The following is a 19,464-nucleotide window of genomic DNA, read 5'->3' on the forward strand; positions in this document are numbered from 1 at the left end:
CTTTAATAGTACCTTATAAAGTTTAGCTATCATTTTTTTACCTTTTTCCACCCACACACCTTCCATTTCATTGTATTTTATCCTAAACCCAAACTCTCTTTTATCAGATTTGAATAAGTCATAAATTTGTCTATAATTTAGCCAATCATATTCAAAGTCTATTTCTTCTCTACTTTTTATCTCATAACTTTTCCCTTCTATTTTAAAAATGTCCCTATACGGTATCCAATCTTCACCTTTATGTCTCGAATATGGTTTAATTACTTCTGCTGAAACTATCCATAGTGGTCTTTCTTAAAAAAAAAAATCTTTTGTACCTTGACCACATCTCAAACAATGATCTTCTTATATAATGATGTTTAAAAAGCTTGTCCATTTTTGTTTTCCCATTCCACAAATAGGCATGCCATCCGAACTTACAATCATGCCCTTCAAGTGCCAGCAGTTTCTTATTGTCCAAGTTAACCCATTGCTCTAGCCAGGTTAGGCACACCACATCATGGTAAAGTCTGATATTAGGTAATTGAAATCCACCTCTTTCTTTTGCATCGCATAGGATCTTCATTTTAATCCTTGGCTTCTTCCCGGCCCAGACAAATTTAGATATTTCTTTCTGCCACGAGTTCAAAGTCTTAGTCTCTTTCACTATCGGAATGGTCTGAAATAAAAACATCAAACGAGGCAAAACGTTCATTTTGACCACCGATATTCTTCCCAATAGTGACAAATTTAAAGTGTCCCATTTCTTCATATCCTGTTGTATTTGGCCCCACAGCTTTTCGTAATTGTTCTTAAAAAGATCTATATTCTTCATTGTCAATTCAATACCTAAATATTTACTTAACTACTTCACATTGTATTAACTCTTGCAGTTCTTGTTTTTTATCTCTCATCATATTTTTACACATCACCTTTGATTTATTCTTGTTAACATAGAATCCTGCCAAGTCACCAAATTCTTTGATTTTTTCCATTAGCAACGGTAAGTTCTTTATCGGTTCTTCAACCAAAAACATTACATCGTCTGCAAATGCTCTGTACTTGTAGGTAAAGCCCTTGGTTGTAAGACCTTTTATGTCCTTGTCTTCTCTTATTCTCCTTTTTTACGATGTTCTTCACATGCTTATAGATCATGCGAAATGGGATAGGTCTTATCATTCAGTAAATTCACCTTTGACCTTTTGATTAGCTAAATGGAGGGTTTCTGCAGCAGCTTTCCCATCTTATGCAAGCTTATGAGGATTAAATGACTTCTGTGAGGATTCAGGATCTCAACTGATGTCTGCTGTGTACCCTTCCTATGCAAACCTGTTTGCTTAAGATGTCAAGGGGGTGCATGTTTAGCTGAAATTGTCATATTCACTGAAGACCTGGTGGAAGGATCATCCCTCTGCAAGCTGAAAAATAATTTCAACATCCTATTTTGTGTAGTTAATGTCATCTCAGAGACTTCATTCTGTCTTGGTTCTTGTGGCTTCCTGGTTCACCTGCAATTTATTTGCAAGCCTTGTGGCCAGAGCTAACATATGGTCAGCATCTCCTGTCTCCAGTCAACTATAAAAATAATCATGTGTGCCATCCTTTTATGCAGTGTACTTTATTGCAGACACTTTTGCACAATTATTGTTTAGCTGCATTAAAAATACATCAGCTGTTAACGGGACAATCTGGGATGTTTCAGCAGAGTTATTTTTATGATCCTTCAGTATAACATATTACAAGGTTGGCATAGTTCTGTTGCTATAACTGGGAGGCCAATGCATTTGTAGTCACGTATCTGTAAATGATGCAATAAAAACAGGTACCCAGCGTATTCGCCTCTTTTTTTGTGTGTAATTTGGCATCTTGGCAGGTGGTGGCACTAGGCTTGTGCTTTGGTGAAAAGGCATACCTGAGAAGCAGTTGGAATATGCTGGATGGAGTGCTGGTTCTCATCTCCATTATTGACATCCTGGTTTCAATGGTTTCTGACAGCGGCACAAAAATTCTTGGAATGCTAAGAGTCTTGAGGCTGCTGCGAACTCTCCGACCATTAAGGTAGGGAAACCACAAGGGGCTATACAGGATGATCGAGTGATACAATCGAGTGTGTAATGATTAATCAGTTGTGTAATGGAAAGAAACAGAAGTGATCTTGAAAAAACGATGGGTAGAGGAATACATTTATATTGTTTCTGAATTTAAAAAAGAAATCTGTCCCTGCAGGACTCTTTGAAACTCCATAGGCCTTGAGAGAAGCATTGGAATCACGTAAACCACCTTGGGACAGCATATTCAACAGCCTTTGGTTCCAGCAATTGCTGCTTATGTTCCTGGCATTCATATGAATAAAAATTGTCTTACTGACAGTTGATTTGTACAAGATCAGGACATACGTTTTCTTGCTTTTTCCTGTATTTTCTTATGTATGTGTACCTATTTGTGACTCAGTTTTTCACAGTTTATCCAAGGAGAACTTCTGCAAGATCAGTGAAAACATTTCCAAGGTATGTTGAGATCCACTTCCAGTTCTCTGTTTGTATCCTGCAGAGCATTTCCATGGGCAGAGGGATTTCCACCCTTGCAGCATGACTGTCCCACCTCCATTCCCTTCTGCAACCCAAAATGCCCCAAAATGCTACTCCTGGAATTTTGAAGGACATTTTGGGCTGCAGCAGGAGGGAGAGGTGAGAAAGAGGTGAGAAATTGTTCCACTCACAGAAATGCTCTGCTGGATCTAAGCCCATGAGGAGGAGGTCTGAAGGAACTGAATAGAATTGAAGCCCATGTGGTCCTGACATGTCTAGGCTTGGGCACAAACCTGCTCACAAACCTTTGTTGTTGATTAATTTTTTTCTGGTTCATGGTTCACAACCTGTTTACATCAGAAACAGCTGAGCATGGGGGCTGCCTGCTCCCACGACTCAGCTGTTTCGGCCTCTCAACAGCTGAGCCTGCTTGGGTGGCTCAGCTGTTTAAAGGGGCTTTCTTGGGCGGGCAGCCCCTTTAAACTGTTCCTGTGCTCAGCTGTTTGAAAGGACTTTCTTGGGCAGCCGGTCCCCGGGGCTCTCTGCAAATGCTCCCTCTAAGCTGTGGAGTCTTGTGAGCAAAACTTCTGCTTTGTGAGCTACTGACATTAAAGTTGTGAGCAAGAGATTTGGCTACTGCATGAATTAGTTAGCTCAGGAGCCATCCTTCCTGAGCAAAGACAAAAACGTGTGAGCCACAGGCTAAAAAACTGATCTAGCTCACACTAACTCAGCTTAGAGGGAACACTGCTCTCTGCCAAAGAAAGCCCCTTTAAACAGCTGAGCCATGCAGAACAAACTGTTCAGCTTGGCTCAGCTGTTTAAAGGGGCTTTTTTTGGCAGCCAGCCACAGAGACTAGATGCCCAAAAAAGCTCATTTAAACAGCTAAGCCATACAGAGCCGTTTTATCTGTGTGGCTCAGCTGTTTACAAGGGCTTTTTTGGGTTCAGCTCTAAGCAATTTAAACCAAACAGCTGAGCAGAGCCATTTAAACCAAACAGCTTTTCTCAAGGAACAGAAAGCAAGAGCCAGTTTGGTATAGTGGTTAGAAGCATCGACTTTAATCTGAGAGAACCAGGTTTGATTCCCCACTCCTCCACATGCAGCTGCTGGTGTGACCTTGGGTCTGTTACAAGGTCTTTCAGAGCTGTTCTTGAAAGAGCAGTTCTCGAAAGAGCTCTCTCAGCCCCACCTACCTCACAGGGTGTCTGTTGTGGGGAGAGGAAGGGAAAGGAGATTGTAAGCCATTCTAAAACTCCTTCAGGTAGTGAAGGGCAGGATATAAATCCAATCTCCTCCTCCTCCTTCTCTTCTTTTTCTTCTTCACAAACCCATACAAACCGGTTCGGTTCATGAACCAACCTCCTAGTTCATATGGGTTTGTGGTGCAGCCATAAACAGAACCATAAAAATGTGGTTTGTGCCCATCCCTAGACCAGTTTGTGCCCATTCCTAGACCTACATTTTTGGAACCATGAAGTTTGAACTGTTATGGGGGGCCCTTCTCAACCAGCAACAATAGGGCAACTTCCAACAAGGTCCAAAGGGCCTGAATTGAGAATTCAGATGTCTTTTTATGGTTCTGATTAGCTAAGGGCTGAGCTGTAGAACTATTAAGCCATGCACCAATGAAGGATTTGAGGATCCAGATGCCAAAATGTAGGGTATGAATAGATTCTGACGAGTTCAGCAAGTCCATAGAGCTGGGGGTTCGGATGTTGCAAGCCCCCGAGAAAATTCTGAAATTTGACCATGTGAAATGGGTATTAGAGCATATTCTAAGGTTAATATTAGGTACTTCAACCCATTGGCTTATTATTCTGTCACTAAAATAGCCTTATTTTAATACTCATTAAAATACTCATTAAAAAAGTTGCTTCAGGGCTCCTCCAGGATTAGGGACCCTGAAGTTTAAGATTCATTGGTTTCATTGTAGATCTGCCCCAGCCCTAGACATGTTCCTGATGTGTCAGCCCACCTACCACTTCATCCATAAAAGGTCCTGCAGTGTGAAAATTCTATCTCTGAAATCTGTTGAGCTCCCAGGACACATGTTACTCTGCTACAAACAGGCCACATTCATGAGCCAAGATGTATCCAAAAATGACGTAAGCCCCTCTACCTTTAGTTATGTGCAGTTTCTTTCAAGTGTGCAAAAGAGTTTATACAGAGGTCCAATTCATACATGAACAATCCAGGTGTGCAACCACTTATAATATACTGGGAGTAGGGTACATTGTGTGAAGAAATACAACAAGCTCTAGAAAGAGGCTCCAGGTGAGTGTCCTGGCTGTGGCCTTTCAGCATTTAGCATCAGTGTGTTTGCTTGGTGAGAGCTGTCTTTTTTGCCCTGGTATGGTAAACCATTGAGGCTGTATCTTGAGGTCGTGTGTGTATGTAGGGCAAGTGATATCAGTTGTCAGCCGGATGCAGTGGTTCCCTAGAGACTTCCAGGGTCCACTAGGAGGTTAGGTACCCCAGAGAGTCTTGTTTGGAAATGCAAAGAGGTGGAAACCATTGATCTGAACTTGTCACTGTTCGCTGATGCAGGTTTGAAATTGCAAGTGTGAGGTATGCTAGTAAGTATTTATGCCATCCAACTGAGGAAGAAAGCAATTAAACAGGGTTGAAATATATAAAATAAATAATATAATTGACACTTCTCTGACTGTGTGGACAGATGCTTCTATGAGAAGCTTTCCAGGCATTTGAAGCTGATTGTAACACCGTGTTCCCCATCTGAATGCGGCTTGTGTGTTAATAATGTTTTGACTGAATCACTATGATAGTTCATTTAGAATGTAGTTTTGCAATTAACAAATCATTTTTGTACAAATGCATTTACATTAGCTCAAGTATGTGATTATAATAGTATATATATATAAATACGTAGTTTTAAATGATGACTTTATGTGTACGTGCATGCTTACAAAACAGATGTTGGTGATACATAATTCGTAATGATTCTTTCTTTTTGCATAGAGGTCTCTGATTGTTTCTGATTTTAAAGTTATTTATTTGAGTATGAACTAATTGATCCTGTTTATTGTTATTTACTGCCTAAGTTGGCATAAGATCATAGGAGCAGTCATTTTCAAAAGTGTACGTTTAATTCTATTATTTTAATATTGTCACTGGAAACAAATCTGTAGAATGAGGTCTATTTGCTAGGGATGGGCATGAACCACAAAAATGTGGTTTGGTTCATAGTTCATGGGTGAACCACAAACTGAACCATGAACCCCACGAACCCAGTCGGCTTGCATATGAACTGAACTGGGTTCGTGCCAATACTGTTGAGCCATGGGGGCAGCCTGCGCCTGTGACTCAGTTGTTTCAGGCTCTAAACATCTGAGCTATGGAAGCAGGCTGCCCCCGCGTCTCAGCTGTTTCCGATCTAAACAACTGAGTCACAGGAGCAGGCTGCCCCACTGGCTCAGCTGTTTAGTTCAGAAACAGCTGAGCCATATGGACCAAAGAGTCATATGGACCAAACAGCGTGGCTCAGCTGTTTAAAGGGCCAAGAAAGCCCCTTTAAACAGCTGTGCTGTAGAAGCAGACTGCCCCCACAACTCAGCTGTTTCCGATCTTAACAGCTGAGCTGCTCTTGAATTTGGATATAGATTCATATCTATCAGGCTTAAGCCTAAAAATCCAACTTCTACAGCCCTTCCCAGCAATACTTTTTTTCTCCTAGAGGGTATTTATGAAACTCAAGGCAGGATACATAGGGCTCCCAGACCGTCTGCCATCCTGGCACTGACCATAACCACACCTGCTGAGTTTCCACAAAGTTGCTGCCTCATGATTGTATGATTCTATTCATACCCTGCTTGAGGCCAAACATTATTTTGTCCAAGCTTCAGCTTCCAAAACAGATGCGTGTAATTCTAGTGAAGAACTGCTACCTTTTCCGTGTGGTAAAATAAAGGGCTGGGATATCAAGAATGACTTTAGGAAAGCCATTTTCCTCATGCCAAGAGCCAGATTTGTGATCAAGCCAGTTGGAACAACTGACACTCTTCTTTCTGTAGAAACCAGGGCTGATGATTGGGTGTGAAAGAGATTATTAAGGTCTGTAGTGACAGCATAACAAACCTGTCTGAAAAGACTTTGAAGGGAAGGGGGGGAAATTCTGGAACCTTTTCATAGAGAACTGCTTGAGGTGGTCTCAGTGGGACAGCACTCACCAGTCCTCGTATGTGTGAATTACTTGCAGGCAAAATGTTTCTCCCTTCTGCATCCAGTCTGGGATCAAATACAAGAGAAGGCTTCAGCTTCCAAAATAGGTGCATGAATTATTCACTCCTCGCAGCACAAGGATACAAGAGTTGTTTTGTGGCTCTTTTTCTATCATATTATTATTTCTCTGAGTATTGAAGGCAAATCTGAAATTCCCACTTTGCTACAAGTGCTCTGATCAGACTAGAAGGCCTAAAGCGGGCAAATGTGTTCCAGCAGAGATGAAACTGACAGTGGCTTTGGAGCTGTTTGCGTGGTAGTCGTTTAGCAGAAGGAAATGGGATTGCTGAGGCCAGCAGAAGTAGGAAGGACTCGGGGGGACTGAAGGGTTTTTTAAAAATGCTTTTCAGGAGGGAAAACACATCCTAACTTCAATTCCCCTCATTTGTTATATACCTGCCTACTCTTACTGCCGCCTCAGGTGGGTCCCAGGCTGGGACTTTTGAAAGGTTCAAATTAACCAAACTTCTTAGCTCTAAATTGACAGTACGATGGATGGGAGACTGTGGGGGTGGCAGCTGGAGAGATATCAGTGTGCCAATATACAAAAGATTAGAGGTTAGCTAAGGCTGCCCTGTTGGAGTTAGCGATAATATTCTGGAAATGCGAACACTGCTTTCACTGTCAGTTCTTCAGGTTCTACCTTGAATCGGTGAGAATCCTTCCATTTAGCATTAATGTTCCCTGGGGCCCTTCAGCGTAAACATTTTGCCACATTTCAGTGATTAGAGATTTGCTTTCTGTAAAAAGTCCTAACATTTTTGTTACCTCCAGACATGAGAACTGCATTAGCATTGAAGTTGAAGAAATTCCAGAGAGGTTTAAAGCCCAAGCTGTGTGTACTTTGCACCAAAATATCCAAGTGGGGTTTCAGTGCTTAGAATAAATTATGCAGATTATATTATGTTATGCAAAGTCTGCATATGAATATTTTTCATGCTGGAGTCTGCTTCAGAAAATGGACTTTTTTGGTAGGTACCGTAGTGGTGGTTCTGGCCAAGTATGTAAGATAGCAGACAATGAAGTGAGAGGAAGGAAGCAGGAGAAAGAGAGAATTAAAAGTTATGATCTTATTGGATCTTAAAATATACCAGATCTCAGTACTGGATGTAAGTGAGAGTTGGGGAAAAATAATTCATAAGCCAGATAGCCAGATACAGTGACTCAGTTTGCACATGATACAAAAGCATTGTTAATATTAACTGGTTAGTTTGTAAAGCTAGGATTTGACTCCTAGATAATCATTAAGATCCTGGCTTGCCTTGACAAATGATAGTCCTCACACTACCCCACCCCCCACAGACACCACAGAGAACTCATATATGCGGCATTTGGGAACAAGCCACTGGGCTTTTCCGCATTTTTATTTTCCTCACTTTTAAGTTCCTGTTTCCTTGGGGGGGGGGGGGATTGTTCCGTGTGCATTTTGCTCCCTCTAGTGGTCGATTCAATATTACAACAGTGTATTTCTGGCATCTCTTGCTGCGGATTTAAACTGCAGGTTTTTATGCTGGAATTATATCGATTCTACCACTAGAGGGAGCAAAACACACACGGAACAACAACACTCCCCACACACACAACAAACCAGGAACTTAAAAGGGAGGAAATTGGGAATGAGGAAAAACCCGCTGTCTATGTTCATACATCCCACAAAACCATAGTTGACTAACTGCAGTTAATAAGCCATCTTCAAAATAAGGTTTCAGATCTTGGTTTGACATACTTTAACTGACCATAGTTATTTGAGTGGCCTGCGGTCAGACAATTACACAGAAGATAGTTAATTAAGCCATGATTTCATACGACATCCAAACTGATTATCAGTAGGTATCCAAGCAATGGTCTAGCCTGATCTGGAAGCTTTCATGCTCCTTCTAGGTCAGAGAGTTCTAGTGATTGTCCTGGACTGATTCTTTTGATCTTCCTAGTCCTGCCCACCAGGCAGCCATTTTCTTCATAGCAGTCATTTCCTCCCAGCACTACCAAGGGGCTTTTTAAAAATCAGTATCTGAATACCATTATATTACTGTCATGTTATAACAATATGGATAACAGGTTCCTTGAATTCTCAGTATTAAGAAAAGGCATATGTCTGCAATGAACAGTATGGGACTTACTCCTTGTAAAATGAAACTTGGGAATTCAGAGAACCTATTAAATATATTGTTATTTATCTAGGGTATTTATATGCCATTTTGCTTCCAAAAAGACCCAAAGTGGCTTATAGAAATTTCTAAAATTCAGGGCTGCCAATTTGCACAATATAATTTAAATAAGCAAACAAAAACCAAAGAAACAAAAGTATATTCTGGGCAGATCCTGATTCACTGGGCTGGCTAATACAGGTCCCAGGCTGTGAGCCACAGGATAATAGCCGAGGGTCAAAAGCCAGGGCTCATGCCTTGACCTACACCCAGTCTTACATACCTGCAAGGACAGGAGAAAAGAAACTCAGCCCAGAGGGCAGTCAGCTGCTATTAGCAAACTAGTAGGCTAGTTCCCATTTCCTTCCCTGTCAGGACCTTCCCCATTTTCTCCCATGGTTTGACCTTTCCCTTTGTTCCCCCCACCCAATCTCTGCTGCTGTGCCTGCTTATCAGTTTATACAGCACAGGCAAAGCATTTACCTGTATCATCTGCTGCATGGGCTGGTCATCTACAGGAGAGACAAAAATTGGGTTTTTGCCTCACCCGCATCTATACAAGCATGCTTATCTGCCAGCTAGTACAAGCAAAGCTTTCCCCCTACTTAGCAAGCACAATGATGAAATATTTTGGAAAGTATATGAACTACATTCAAAAATTGGTATGATTTAAATTGGATCATGATTGATTATTATGAAAATGCATACCTCTATTAAAGATGCAGACTGTATGGACACTGCTATTCATGGTGTGCTGCTTGTGCAGCCCATGTTGTTCAAGCCAATTTTAACTAATGCAGCAAACCCTACCTTTTCAGGATGGGGTGTCCTTTTGGCATCATTAAGATTGGTCACGGCTATACAATTTTTTTACTGTGCAAAGCAAGGGCCCACACATGTAATAACCTTTCCCTAAATTAGGCCACTGCAATTAGAAACCAGTATTAGCAATATGTGTTTCGTTGCTTGAGAAGTTATATAAAGATTATCGCATCTGCTTCTTTAAAAAAAAAAATGAAAGAAGATAATCCAGCTTTCTATTATTGACTTGCAGTAAAGCAGTCCTCTGTGTAATTTCTTGCTATTAGTTGTTCAGGAAAAATAATGGAGATGGAGAAGTGTGATTTCTATTATTGTCCCTAGCTGTATGAGCCTGATTATTTAGTGAAAGACAGTGGAAGAGAAATCAAAACTCTACTCTAGTTAGGGTATTTCCAGTAGTTAGGAATATGCATACTGTTTGGCAGATGCTGATGGTCACTCATAGAATTAAGTGTGAGTCATTCCATCAACAGAACTACTCAGGTGCTTGACGAGAGACTTGCCTCCAGTTAAAAGTGAACAGAGGTAGCTGAAGGTAAATCCAAAGCTGCTCCACCTGTAGTGAGTGGGGCTTCAAAGGAAAGGAGCCTCAGGCAGAAGCCCAGAAAAGGTTGGCCTTGGTATTCTACCAGGATCTGCCCTCACAGAAACAGGAAACTAGGGCCTGGGGAAGGCACCAGTCCTGCACATGGAGGTATAACTCTTAGCTGTTGTAAGGAGAAAGGGGGAGAGGGGAGAAGTCATCGTAGGAGATGTTATAAAGTAAAGGTCTTGAAGCAAAGAGAAAATTACCTCAATGAAAGAAACTAGAACCATTACCTATGATTGTGTCTGAAAACAAATGGAAACCCACAAGAACGTATTGGAGGGCACCTCATTTCCCCCATACACAAATTATTTCCTCTTTCTCTCTTCCTGGCAGCCCCCGTATCCTTTCCACTTTCCTGGCTTAATTCTCTCCTTCCCATCCACCAACCTTTCCTGCCTCCCAATTTTCAGCTTTATTTTTTGTTTATTTAATCCATTTATACCCTGCCTTTCTTCCCAATGGAGACCCAAAGGAACTTGTATCCTTCTCCTCTCCTCCATTTTATCCTCAAAAAAACCCCTGTGAGGTAGGTTACACTGAGCGTGAGTGACTGGCCCAACGTCACGCATTCATAGCAGAGTGGGAATTCAAACCTGGGACTTTCTAGTCTAATATTTTTATCACTATATCACACTGGTTTTCATGAAGTGACTGCTGCCGAATAGTAAAAGTTGCCAGGTGGTCACCACTAGGTCTGGGTGAGTTGTGCAAATCATGTGATAGTGAAATACCTGATGGTTCTTGCCAGGCCTGGCCCCGGGGGAGCAGTGGTGAACCGGGAAGGCAAAATTGCCCTAGAAATGGGCCTGCCCCATTCTCTCTGCCTTTTACTCACAGAAACCAAGGTTTGAAGGCTGGCAGTATTGTTGTGGTTGCTTAGCAATCCTCTCAGTGGCTACTTAGAGAGCACTTGTTTCTTAAAGGCAAACACACTACTTCTATTATTTTGAAGGGATTTAACCCCTGGTGTATTTTGTTTGTTTGTTTGTTTAGTTTTCAGATTTTTCTCATACCTGGAGCTTTTCTCTGATTTGTAGAAAGATCTGTCTTGTCTGTTCCTGGCTCTTATTTCTGGGTTTAAATATCCACAGACTGGGCCTTGTTGATAATTAGTTATATTGATGATAATAAAATTACACATAACTTACCTTGAGCTGTGGAATCCTAGGTTGTTGGGGTTTTTTTGAAGACTCCCACCGGGGGCGGGATTTGCTGCTCATCTCTCCTTGTAAGACAGGGTCAAATATGAGGCTGCCTCTCTTTCACTGGGGGCTGAAGTGACTCTGTGACTCCATAATCCTATATCATAAACAGGAATGCTTTCTTACTGATGATCATGAAAAGAGCTATTGACATATAGAAGCTCAGTATGTTCATTGCAGAGCACATGGGGGGAGGTACTTATTGTATCTGACAATCAAGGGAACAGGCATCTGTATAGAAAACTTTTCCCACTTGTGATGCACCCTTCTGCCTGCAGCCAGAAGAGTGGGATGAAGGATAGGCAGACGAAAGGTCCAATGTGATATCTGACATTTTCATGTCCACATGGCTGCTTCATGGTGTAGACTGTAATAGAGCTCCTGATAGGTCTTGGGTGGATTGAGTGAGGGTGCTGTGGCACAAGGAAACCTAAGCATCTCTACCAAGAATCTTGTTCAGGTATATTTAATGGGGCATATTCCTAGGAATGTGTTCTTAGGATTGCATTGTAAAATTTCCAATAATGCTTCAAGCCTGTGCTTTTACAAAATGTTTACACTTGTGCTGTACTCATGGGAAAAGGCAACTGCACCTGACCATTTTTATTTACTTACTGTTGCCATGCAGCCACTTCAAATGGCATTATTAGACTCTTAAATATGACTGCTTTGCTGAACTGTGAAAAGAGTGTGTCAGGGCAATGGACAGAACTGTAGCCCCAGAGGAGTGCCCTGATACTGGACTACAGAAGCCTCTTACTTGCAGCTTTGCCACCATGCCAGTGCTATGATGCAGACAAGCAGCCCTGACCTCCATGCACCCAGAAACAGCAGCAGATCACTGAGGGAAGCCATGCTCTGCAAAAAGGACAAGATGTTCCTGCACAGACACCATGAAAAACTCCCTTCTCCATTAAGCAGGCATTCCCCCCCCCACACAGACACATATATTAACATCACCAGAAGAAACACACATTACTCTCCAGCCTAAGAGAAAAGGATGTGCCCGATGAAGACAGCAGCAAGCCATCTTCCTGCCACCCATCACAATAACGCAGCTGTCAAACATCTGGTCACAAGGGTCGTTTCGTAGAAAAAGAGCTAGGGGAACTCATTAGCATAACTCATTAGCATACGCCACACACCCTGACATCACCGGAAGTGTGTCATAAGGCCACACCCCCTGCCATTACCAGAAGTGTGTCATAAGGCCTGGCGGTGGACCTGCAAGGCAGGCGGGAGGGCGAGGAAGCCCCGTGAAGGCCCCCGCCCCCAACGGTCCCAGCCGCTGCCGGCCTTGCAGCTCCACTGCTGAGCCCCATGAGGGGCCCGGTGGTGGACCTGCAAGGCCGGCGGGAGTGCAAGGAAGCCCCGCCAAGGCCCTCCCTGGCCCCAGGCAGGCAGGGGTGGGGAGAGGCGGGGAGGAAGCAACTTACCCTCCCTCTTCTCCTGCCTCCTCCTGGCTGAATGAGGACCAGAAGTGGGGCGGCCGGAAGCAGGGGGTGGGGCTTCATCGTGCGCACCTCACCCGGGGAACGGCGATCCCCCACGATTCCCCCGAATCGACCTCTGTCTGGTCGTTAATCATTAGTAACAGTCCTGCAACCCGATTAGTTCTCTTCCTTTCCTCATTTGTCTTCCCCATTCTCCTAAGAGGGGTCACTCCTAGCCAAGCCATTACCTGCAATTGCTCAACCTTTAATCCCTTTTCTGTCCCATTCACAGTTTAAATTTTCTTAATATCTCCTGGGGACCAGGTGACCAAAGCATCCCTGCCTCAGGTCATATTTTTGGGTATAACAGAAGAGCTTTATGCCATTGCTCTCTCTCTTGCTCTTGCCTATCCTACTCCCACCCTATCTTGTAGGTTCCAAATCTAGGCCTGTTTGGAATCAGTCCATGTGTGTTGCTGGTCAACTCACGATCCCTTCCCCCTCATTGTATCCCATTTTTTGCTGCATGATCCAAGCATCTCATTGGACAGGTAAAGTATTACCCCACCAACAACAATCCTGCTCATGCAAATGTTTCTATCCTTTCAAGCCTATACTCTTAGCTCGGTATTGTGTGTGTGAATGCTTGATCTTTGTTTGTATGCTTGAAGAACCTTTAGTAAAGAAATCACTATGTTAACTATACAGCCTCAGTGTCTATTCCTGGTTCCTGGGAACTCTAACTCCCATATACACAGGTTCTGATCCTATATTTAATACCTATTGCCATTTGATACTCATAATTCCCCACATTTATTAATAAATTAAGGCAATTTGGCTAACATTACCAACATAGTCCACCACATGGTGGACAAAGAGAAGCCATGTGGGCTGTTGCTCATTTCCATATATTGATAGTCATTCTCGAGTCTTTACTTACCAGGCTTGGTGAGCCTAGCTGTGTTTGCCCCTTTTTGTAGCAGGAGGTGTGTTGGTTGCTATGTGTAAATGTATCTAAGGTGAGGGTGAAGATTGGAATAAGGGCTACTGGCATCACCAAGGTGCTGATGGTTCCCTAAAACAGGGGAAAGTATTACATTTTCATTGTGAGTGCTTATAAGTTAAAGGGGGGGTTATAGTTTGGTTAAGCACTGTGGGAGGTGAGGGGAGGTCTAGAACACTGTATATTCCACAAACGTACTCTGTTAGCTACTCTGCCCTCTCAGGGCCAAAATATACAGGATGCTGGGAAATCAGTGAATATCTTCCCAGTGTCTTTAAAAGGAAACAGGAGCTGAATTGATCCTGATTCAGAATGGAGATGTCTCACACACACATACACAGGTTAATCCTTCCCTTCCCATGGTCTTGCCAATCAAAACACACACACCCTTCCTCTGGGCTGTTTTTTGTTCTAGGATATAGGCACTCTCTATTTTTTGTCCCTCCACCCATGCATCTGGGCTAATAAAAGCAATAACTTTGGGGGGGGAGGGTTGTTTTAAATTCACAAAATTTTATAGAGGAGAAGAGTTCAGCCCATCTTTCCCTGACACCATAGCCTTAATTTGACCCCAGACTGCTGCTATTTTCCTTTTTTTTGGGGGGGGGGGATCACTGATATCTGTTAATGGATCTTCCAGCATCTTGTCTGTTTTGGCACTCAACTTTCCAATTGTGTTATCGCTGCCAGTACTGGCAACACTGCTGAGAAGGTAGACAACCTCAAAAACTTGTGGGATGTTATTGCAGATTTTTGTGCACCAGAGCTGGCTCTGCCTGTGCTTATTTTGGGCAAACTGTTTAAGAATGGAGCTTGGCCTTAAATGACTTGGTGGTTTTCACAAAGCAAACAAACTTCTGTGCTTAGTTCTTTTGGTACGACTCTGCCCTTGGTAAGCCTTGTCCTTGGCAAGGCAATGCAGTGACTCGGGCTGCTTTGTTTTCCTCCATGTATCTGTCTTGCCTATCGATTGCTCCTCCCTAACTGCTGCAGTATAATCTAATCTACAGTTATGAAATTTTCTGCTATATTAAAGAGAGATGCTGCATCATTGAAGGTCACTGATGAGTATGAGAGCTCCCAATCATGGCTGCCTCAGTTAGTCAAAGGGCAGTTGTAAAAAAATAGGGGAGAATGAAGGTAGTAAGGTCAAGACCAAGTCAGTTTAAAAGCAGTGATTTGCTGGTGGGGGGGGGGTGAAATGGAAATATGCTCTTATCCATGTACTGAGTTAGCATGAAGGGGCTTTGCATGTGCCTTTATCACAAAAACTGCACTTTTATTCAGGGTAACAAAGGAGTCAAATAGTGTCAGGGGGCAGCAGCCCCACCCCTGCACTCACCTGCTTCAGAGTGGACTCTGTTTGGGGACAGCCTCACCTAGGCACCAATGACCCAGACAGCCTGACTAGGGGCTGCAGAGGAAGGAGCAAGGGAAAGGCCATGCCCAGCAATGTGCTAGCAGCAGTGTCAGAGCCCAGCAGGCCTGGCATGCACCTCTGAAGGGAGGCAGGGTTCAGGCAAGCAGCCTGCACCCAGGAACAGGCCAGAGGCCAGTAGCAGCTTGGGCCTCTTGGGGCCTATGCAGGCCACCAGAGCAGCCACTTAAAACCTCAGGAGGGCTGGGCAGGAGGGGGGCAGCCAGGGAGGTTGTTGGCCCAGATTCCCTTCAATCATTGTCAGTCTGCTCCTGAGGAATTGGGGAGTCCAGGGTCAGCCTGACCCCAGACAATCCTTTGTTAGGCTGGCCCAAGGACAGCTGAGGAGGAAGGGCCAGGCAGGCCACGCCTTAACAGCCAAAGGACTGGCACAAGGCCAGAGAGAGAGAGCTCAGAGTGCAGCTGAACCCCCCTCATCTCCCTAAACTGAGGCCCAACCCTTAGTGAAGAAAGGATGCTGGAGAGTGCACCGGCTCTGGACTCCAGCTCACGAGTAGGGTTGCCAGTCTCCAGGTCCGGGTGGGGGTTCCCCCGCTTTTTGGGGCTCCAATCTGCCCCCGGCCAGCTGGCCAGTGGGGAAGCCCTGCCCCCAAGCCCCACCCCCAGGTGTGACCACCCACCTGGCCACCCCTCTTTCCCCCCTCCTGCCAGATTTAAAGGGCTTCAGCTGATCAGCAAGGACCATGTGGCCAATCAGCTGAAGCCCCTTAAATCTGGCAGGAGGGGAGGGAGAGGGGTGGCTGGGTGGGTGGTCAGGGTTGGGGGCATCCCTGCCCACCCCAGAATGCCCCCCGAAAATACCTCCACTGGAGGGAGGAGGGGACCTGGCAACCCTACACAGAAATCAGTGCCTGACAAATATATACACTTTCACTGAACACCATTGAATGGAGGGGCTTCTAATCCCCATTTGTTATTGTTTGTATGGAACTGGAATATTAGTCTTGTTTAATGCAAAAAAAAACAGAGGAACTTGTATAGGAAGCGCTTGAGACTGAATGAGCAGTAAAAATTCAGATTGATTAGTATTGCCCAGATATGTCTGTACAGTCATATCTGAGGTAGAGATCTGAAAAGAGAAGTTGCAATGGACATTTACTGTAAGAACAGCCGATAAATAATTAAAGAAATAAACCCAAAAGAAAAATGTACCCAAAATATAAATATCACTTGACTGGTACTGTTACATATTTAGAAGATATAGTGTTAGGACACAGAACTCCAAGCGATGAGTTTTCAACAGATGCCACAATTAAATTAAGGAACCCTCTCTGGGGGCTCACTGGAAATGAAAGTATTTGTCAAGAGGAGTTGGGAATGCAAATGATGACAGGGAACTGAAATAACGCTATATTCATTTCAGCTCTGATGAGAATTCAGATTGGTGTATTTAAATATAGAAATATACCGCTGAAGCCTTGACAAACAGCAGAATAGGCAAAGACACACCCCCTCCCCCCGAGGTGCAGAAATCCCAATCAGGACGTTAACACTACAAGTGACAGTGAGTTAAATTAAAACAATCTATTCTGGAAGAAGTGAACCATTGTCCAAGGGGCAGAAGGGACCACATCTGATGAATTATGTGAGGTAATATAGTGCCAAACTCTGTTTTACAACAGCTGAGAGTGTTGTCTATGAGATCAAACAGGATATAATTTAATTTCTCAAAAAAGCAATACAGAATCTGCATGAGAACTCTACTGGAGTTAACTGCTGCATTTTTTAAAAAGTTGAACAGAAAGAAGGGACATAAGTAGAGGCACTGTGAGGCAACTATGAATTCACTATTAAAAAAAATATATCTAAGTTTCAGTTTTCTGAAATCAGAGAGCAACAGACTAATGTCCTTAATGTGCATTGTTCTAAAACAGACATTTCCTCTTCTTTTGCAAGAATGGCAGTTCTGGTGGACAATAGGGTGGAATATTTGGAACAATGGAAGTATGGAGCTCCATAATGGAATGAATGTAGGTTATCATCATAGTTCTTGATAGCTGCCAGGTCTTGTTGCTTAGCAAAAACTGTGTAACCTTTCTGTAGACAAGATTCTTCAAGAATTTTGTAAAACTGTCAACATCTGCCAGATTCTGTGAAACTTCCTGAATTATTCAACAATGTGCAACTACAAAAATGCAGATTCTACTGACCCTGGACTTAGAGGAAAATGAGAAGAAAGATTGTAGTGAATTCAAAATTGCAGGCTATTATTAATACCTTTATAAAAACCTTCATATATCACTTTCCTTCATTACAGTGTGTTTTGGGGGTGCCCCAGCCTTGACGGGGCTTGCGTGGTTTGATGAGGCTGCAGGCTATGCCATGGAAGGCCGCCCAAGATGGACAGGCCACAGCGGAGAACTCAAATGTAATCCACTGAAGAAGGAAATGGCAACCCGCTCCAGTATCTTTGCCAAGAAAACCCCATGGACAGTAACAAAAGGCTAAAAGATATGACACCAGAAAATGAGCCCCTCAAGTCAGAAGGTGTCCAATATACTACTGAGGAAGAATAGAGGGCAAGTACAAGTAACCACAGAAAGAGAAGAAAGCACATTCTGCTGTGGATGTGTCTGATGGTGAAAGGAAAGTCCGATGCTGCAAAGAACAATACTGCATAGGAAACTGGAATGTAAGATCTATGAATCAAAGTAAGCTTGACGTGGTCAAAAATGAGATGGCAAGACTGAACATTGACATCTTGGGAATCAATGAACTAAAGTGGACAGGAATGGGTGAATTTAACTCAGAAGAACATTATATCTACTACTGTGGTCAAGAATCCTGTAGAAAAAATGGTGTGGCCTTTATAGTCAACAAGAGAGTGAGAAAGGCAGTAATGGGATACAGTCTCAAAAATGACAGAATGATCTGGGTCCTAATCCAAGGCAAACCATTCAACATCACAGTAATCCAAGTCTATGCCCCAACCACTGACGCAGAAGAGGCTGAAGTGGACCGGTTCTATGAAGACCTACAACACCTCCTAGAACTAACACCAAAAAAAGAGATGTCATTATCATCATAGGGGAGTGGAATGGTAAAGTAGGAAGTCAAAAGGTAACTGGAATAATGGACAAGTTTGGCCTTGGAGAACAAAAGTAAGCTGGGCAAAGGCTAACAGAGTTTTGTCAAGAGACTCTGGTCATAGCGAACAACCTCTTCCAAAAACCTAAGAGACAGCTCTACACATGGACATCACCAAATGGGCAACACTAAAATCAAATTGATTGTATCATTTGCAGTCAAAGATGGAGAAGCTCCATACAGTCAGTAAAAACAAGAACTGAAGCTGACTGTGGCTCATATCATGAGCTACTCATTGCAAAATTCAGGCTTAAACTGAAGAAAGTTCAGGAAACCACTAGGCCATTCAGGTTTGACCTAGATCACATCCCTGATGAATATACAGTAGAGGTGAAGAATAGATTCAAGGGTCTAGATATGATAGATAGAGTGCCTGAAGAACTATGGACAGAGGTTCATGACATTGTACAGGAGGCAGCAATCAGCACCATCCCAAAGAAAAAAGAAATGCAAGAAAGCAAAGTGGCTGTCTGATGAGGCTTTACAAATAGCAGAGGAAAGAAGGAAAGCGAAAGGCAAAGGTGAAAAGGAAAGATTTACCCAACTGAATGCAGATTTCCAGAGAACAGCAAGGAGAGATAAGGAGGCTTTCCTGAATGAACAGTGCAAAGTAATAGAAGAAAACAATAGAATGGGAAGGACTAGAGATCTCTTCAAGAAAATTGGAGAAATCAAGGGAGCGTTCCATGCAAAGATGGCCATGATAAAGGACAAAAACGGTAGGGACCTAACAGCAGAAGAGGTTAGGAAGAGATGGCAAGAATACACAGAAGAACTATACAAGAAGGACCTCAATGTCCTTGACAACCACGACGGTGTGATCACTAACCTCGAGACAGACATAAGAACATAAGAACATAAGAGACGCCAATGTTGGATCAGGCCAAAGGCCCATCCAGTCCAACACTCTGTGTCACACAGTGGCCAGAAATAACAGTGCCATCAGGAGGTCCACCAGTGGGGCCAGGACATTAGAAGCCCTCCCACTGTTGA

General features: G+C 43.2%; 1 protein-coding gene across 1 annotated transcript in view; it reads left to right on the forward strand.

Annotated features, from left to right (window-relative positions):
- The window catches only part of CACNA1G (calcium channel, voltage-dependent, T type, alpha 1G subunit), a 573,869-nt gene that overhangs the window by 460,896 nt on the left and 93,509 nt on the right, over nt 1-19,464 (forward strand). Inside the window, exon 21 of the mRNA XM_015410725.1 lies at nt 1,853-2,037. Within this exon, the coding sequence (XP_015266211.1) occupies nt 1,853-2,037 (185 nt within the window). The remainder of the gene's footprint in view (nt 1-1,852; nt 2,038-19,464) is intronic.

This window comes from Gekko japonicus, unplaced genomic scaffold, assembly GCF_001447785.1.
Source record: "Gekko japonicus isolate JY-2015 unplaced genomic scaffold, Gekko_japonicus_V1.1 scaffold15, whole genome shotgun sequence".
Classification (NCBI taxonomy): domain Eukaryota; kingdom Metazoa; phylum Chordata; class Lepidosauria; order Squamata; family Gekkonidae; genus Gekko; species Gekko japonicus.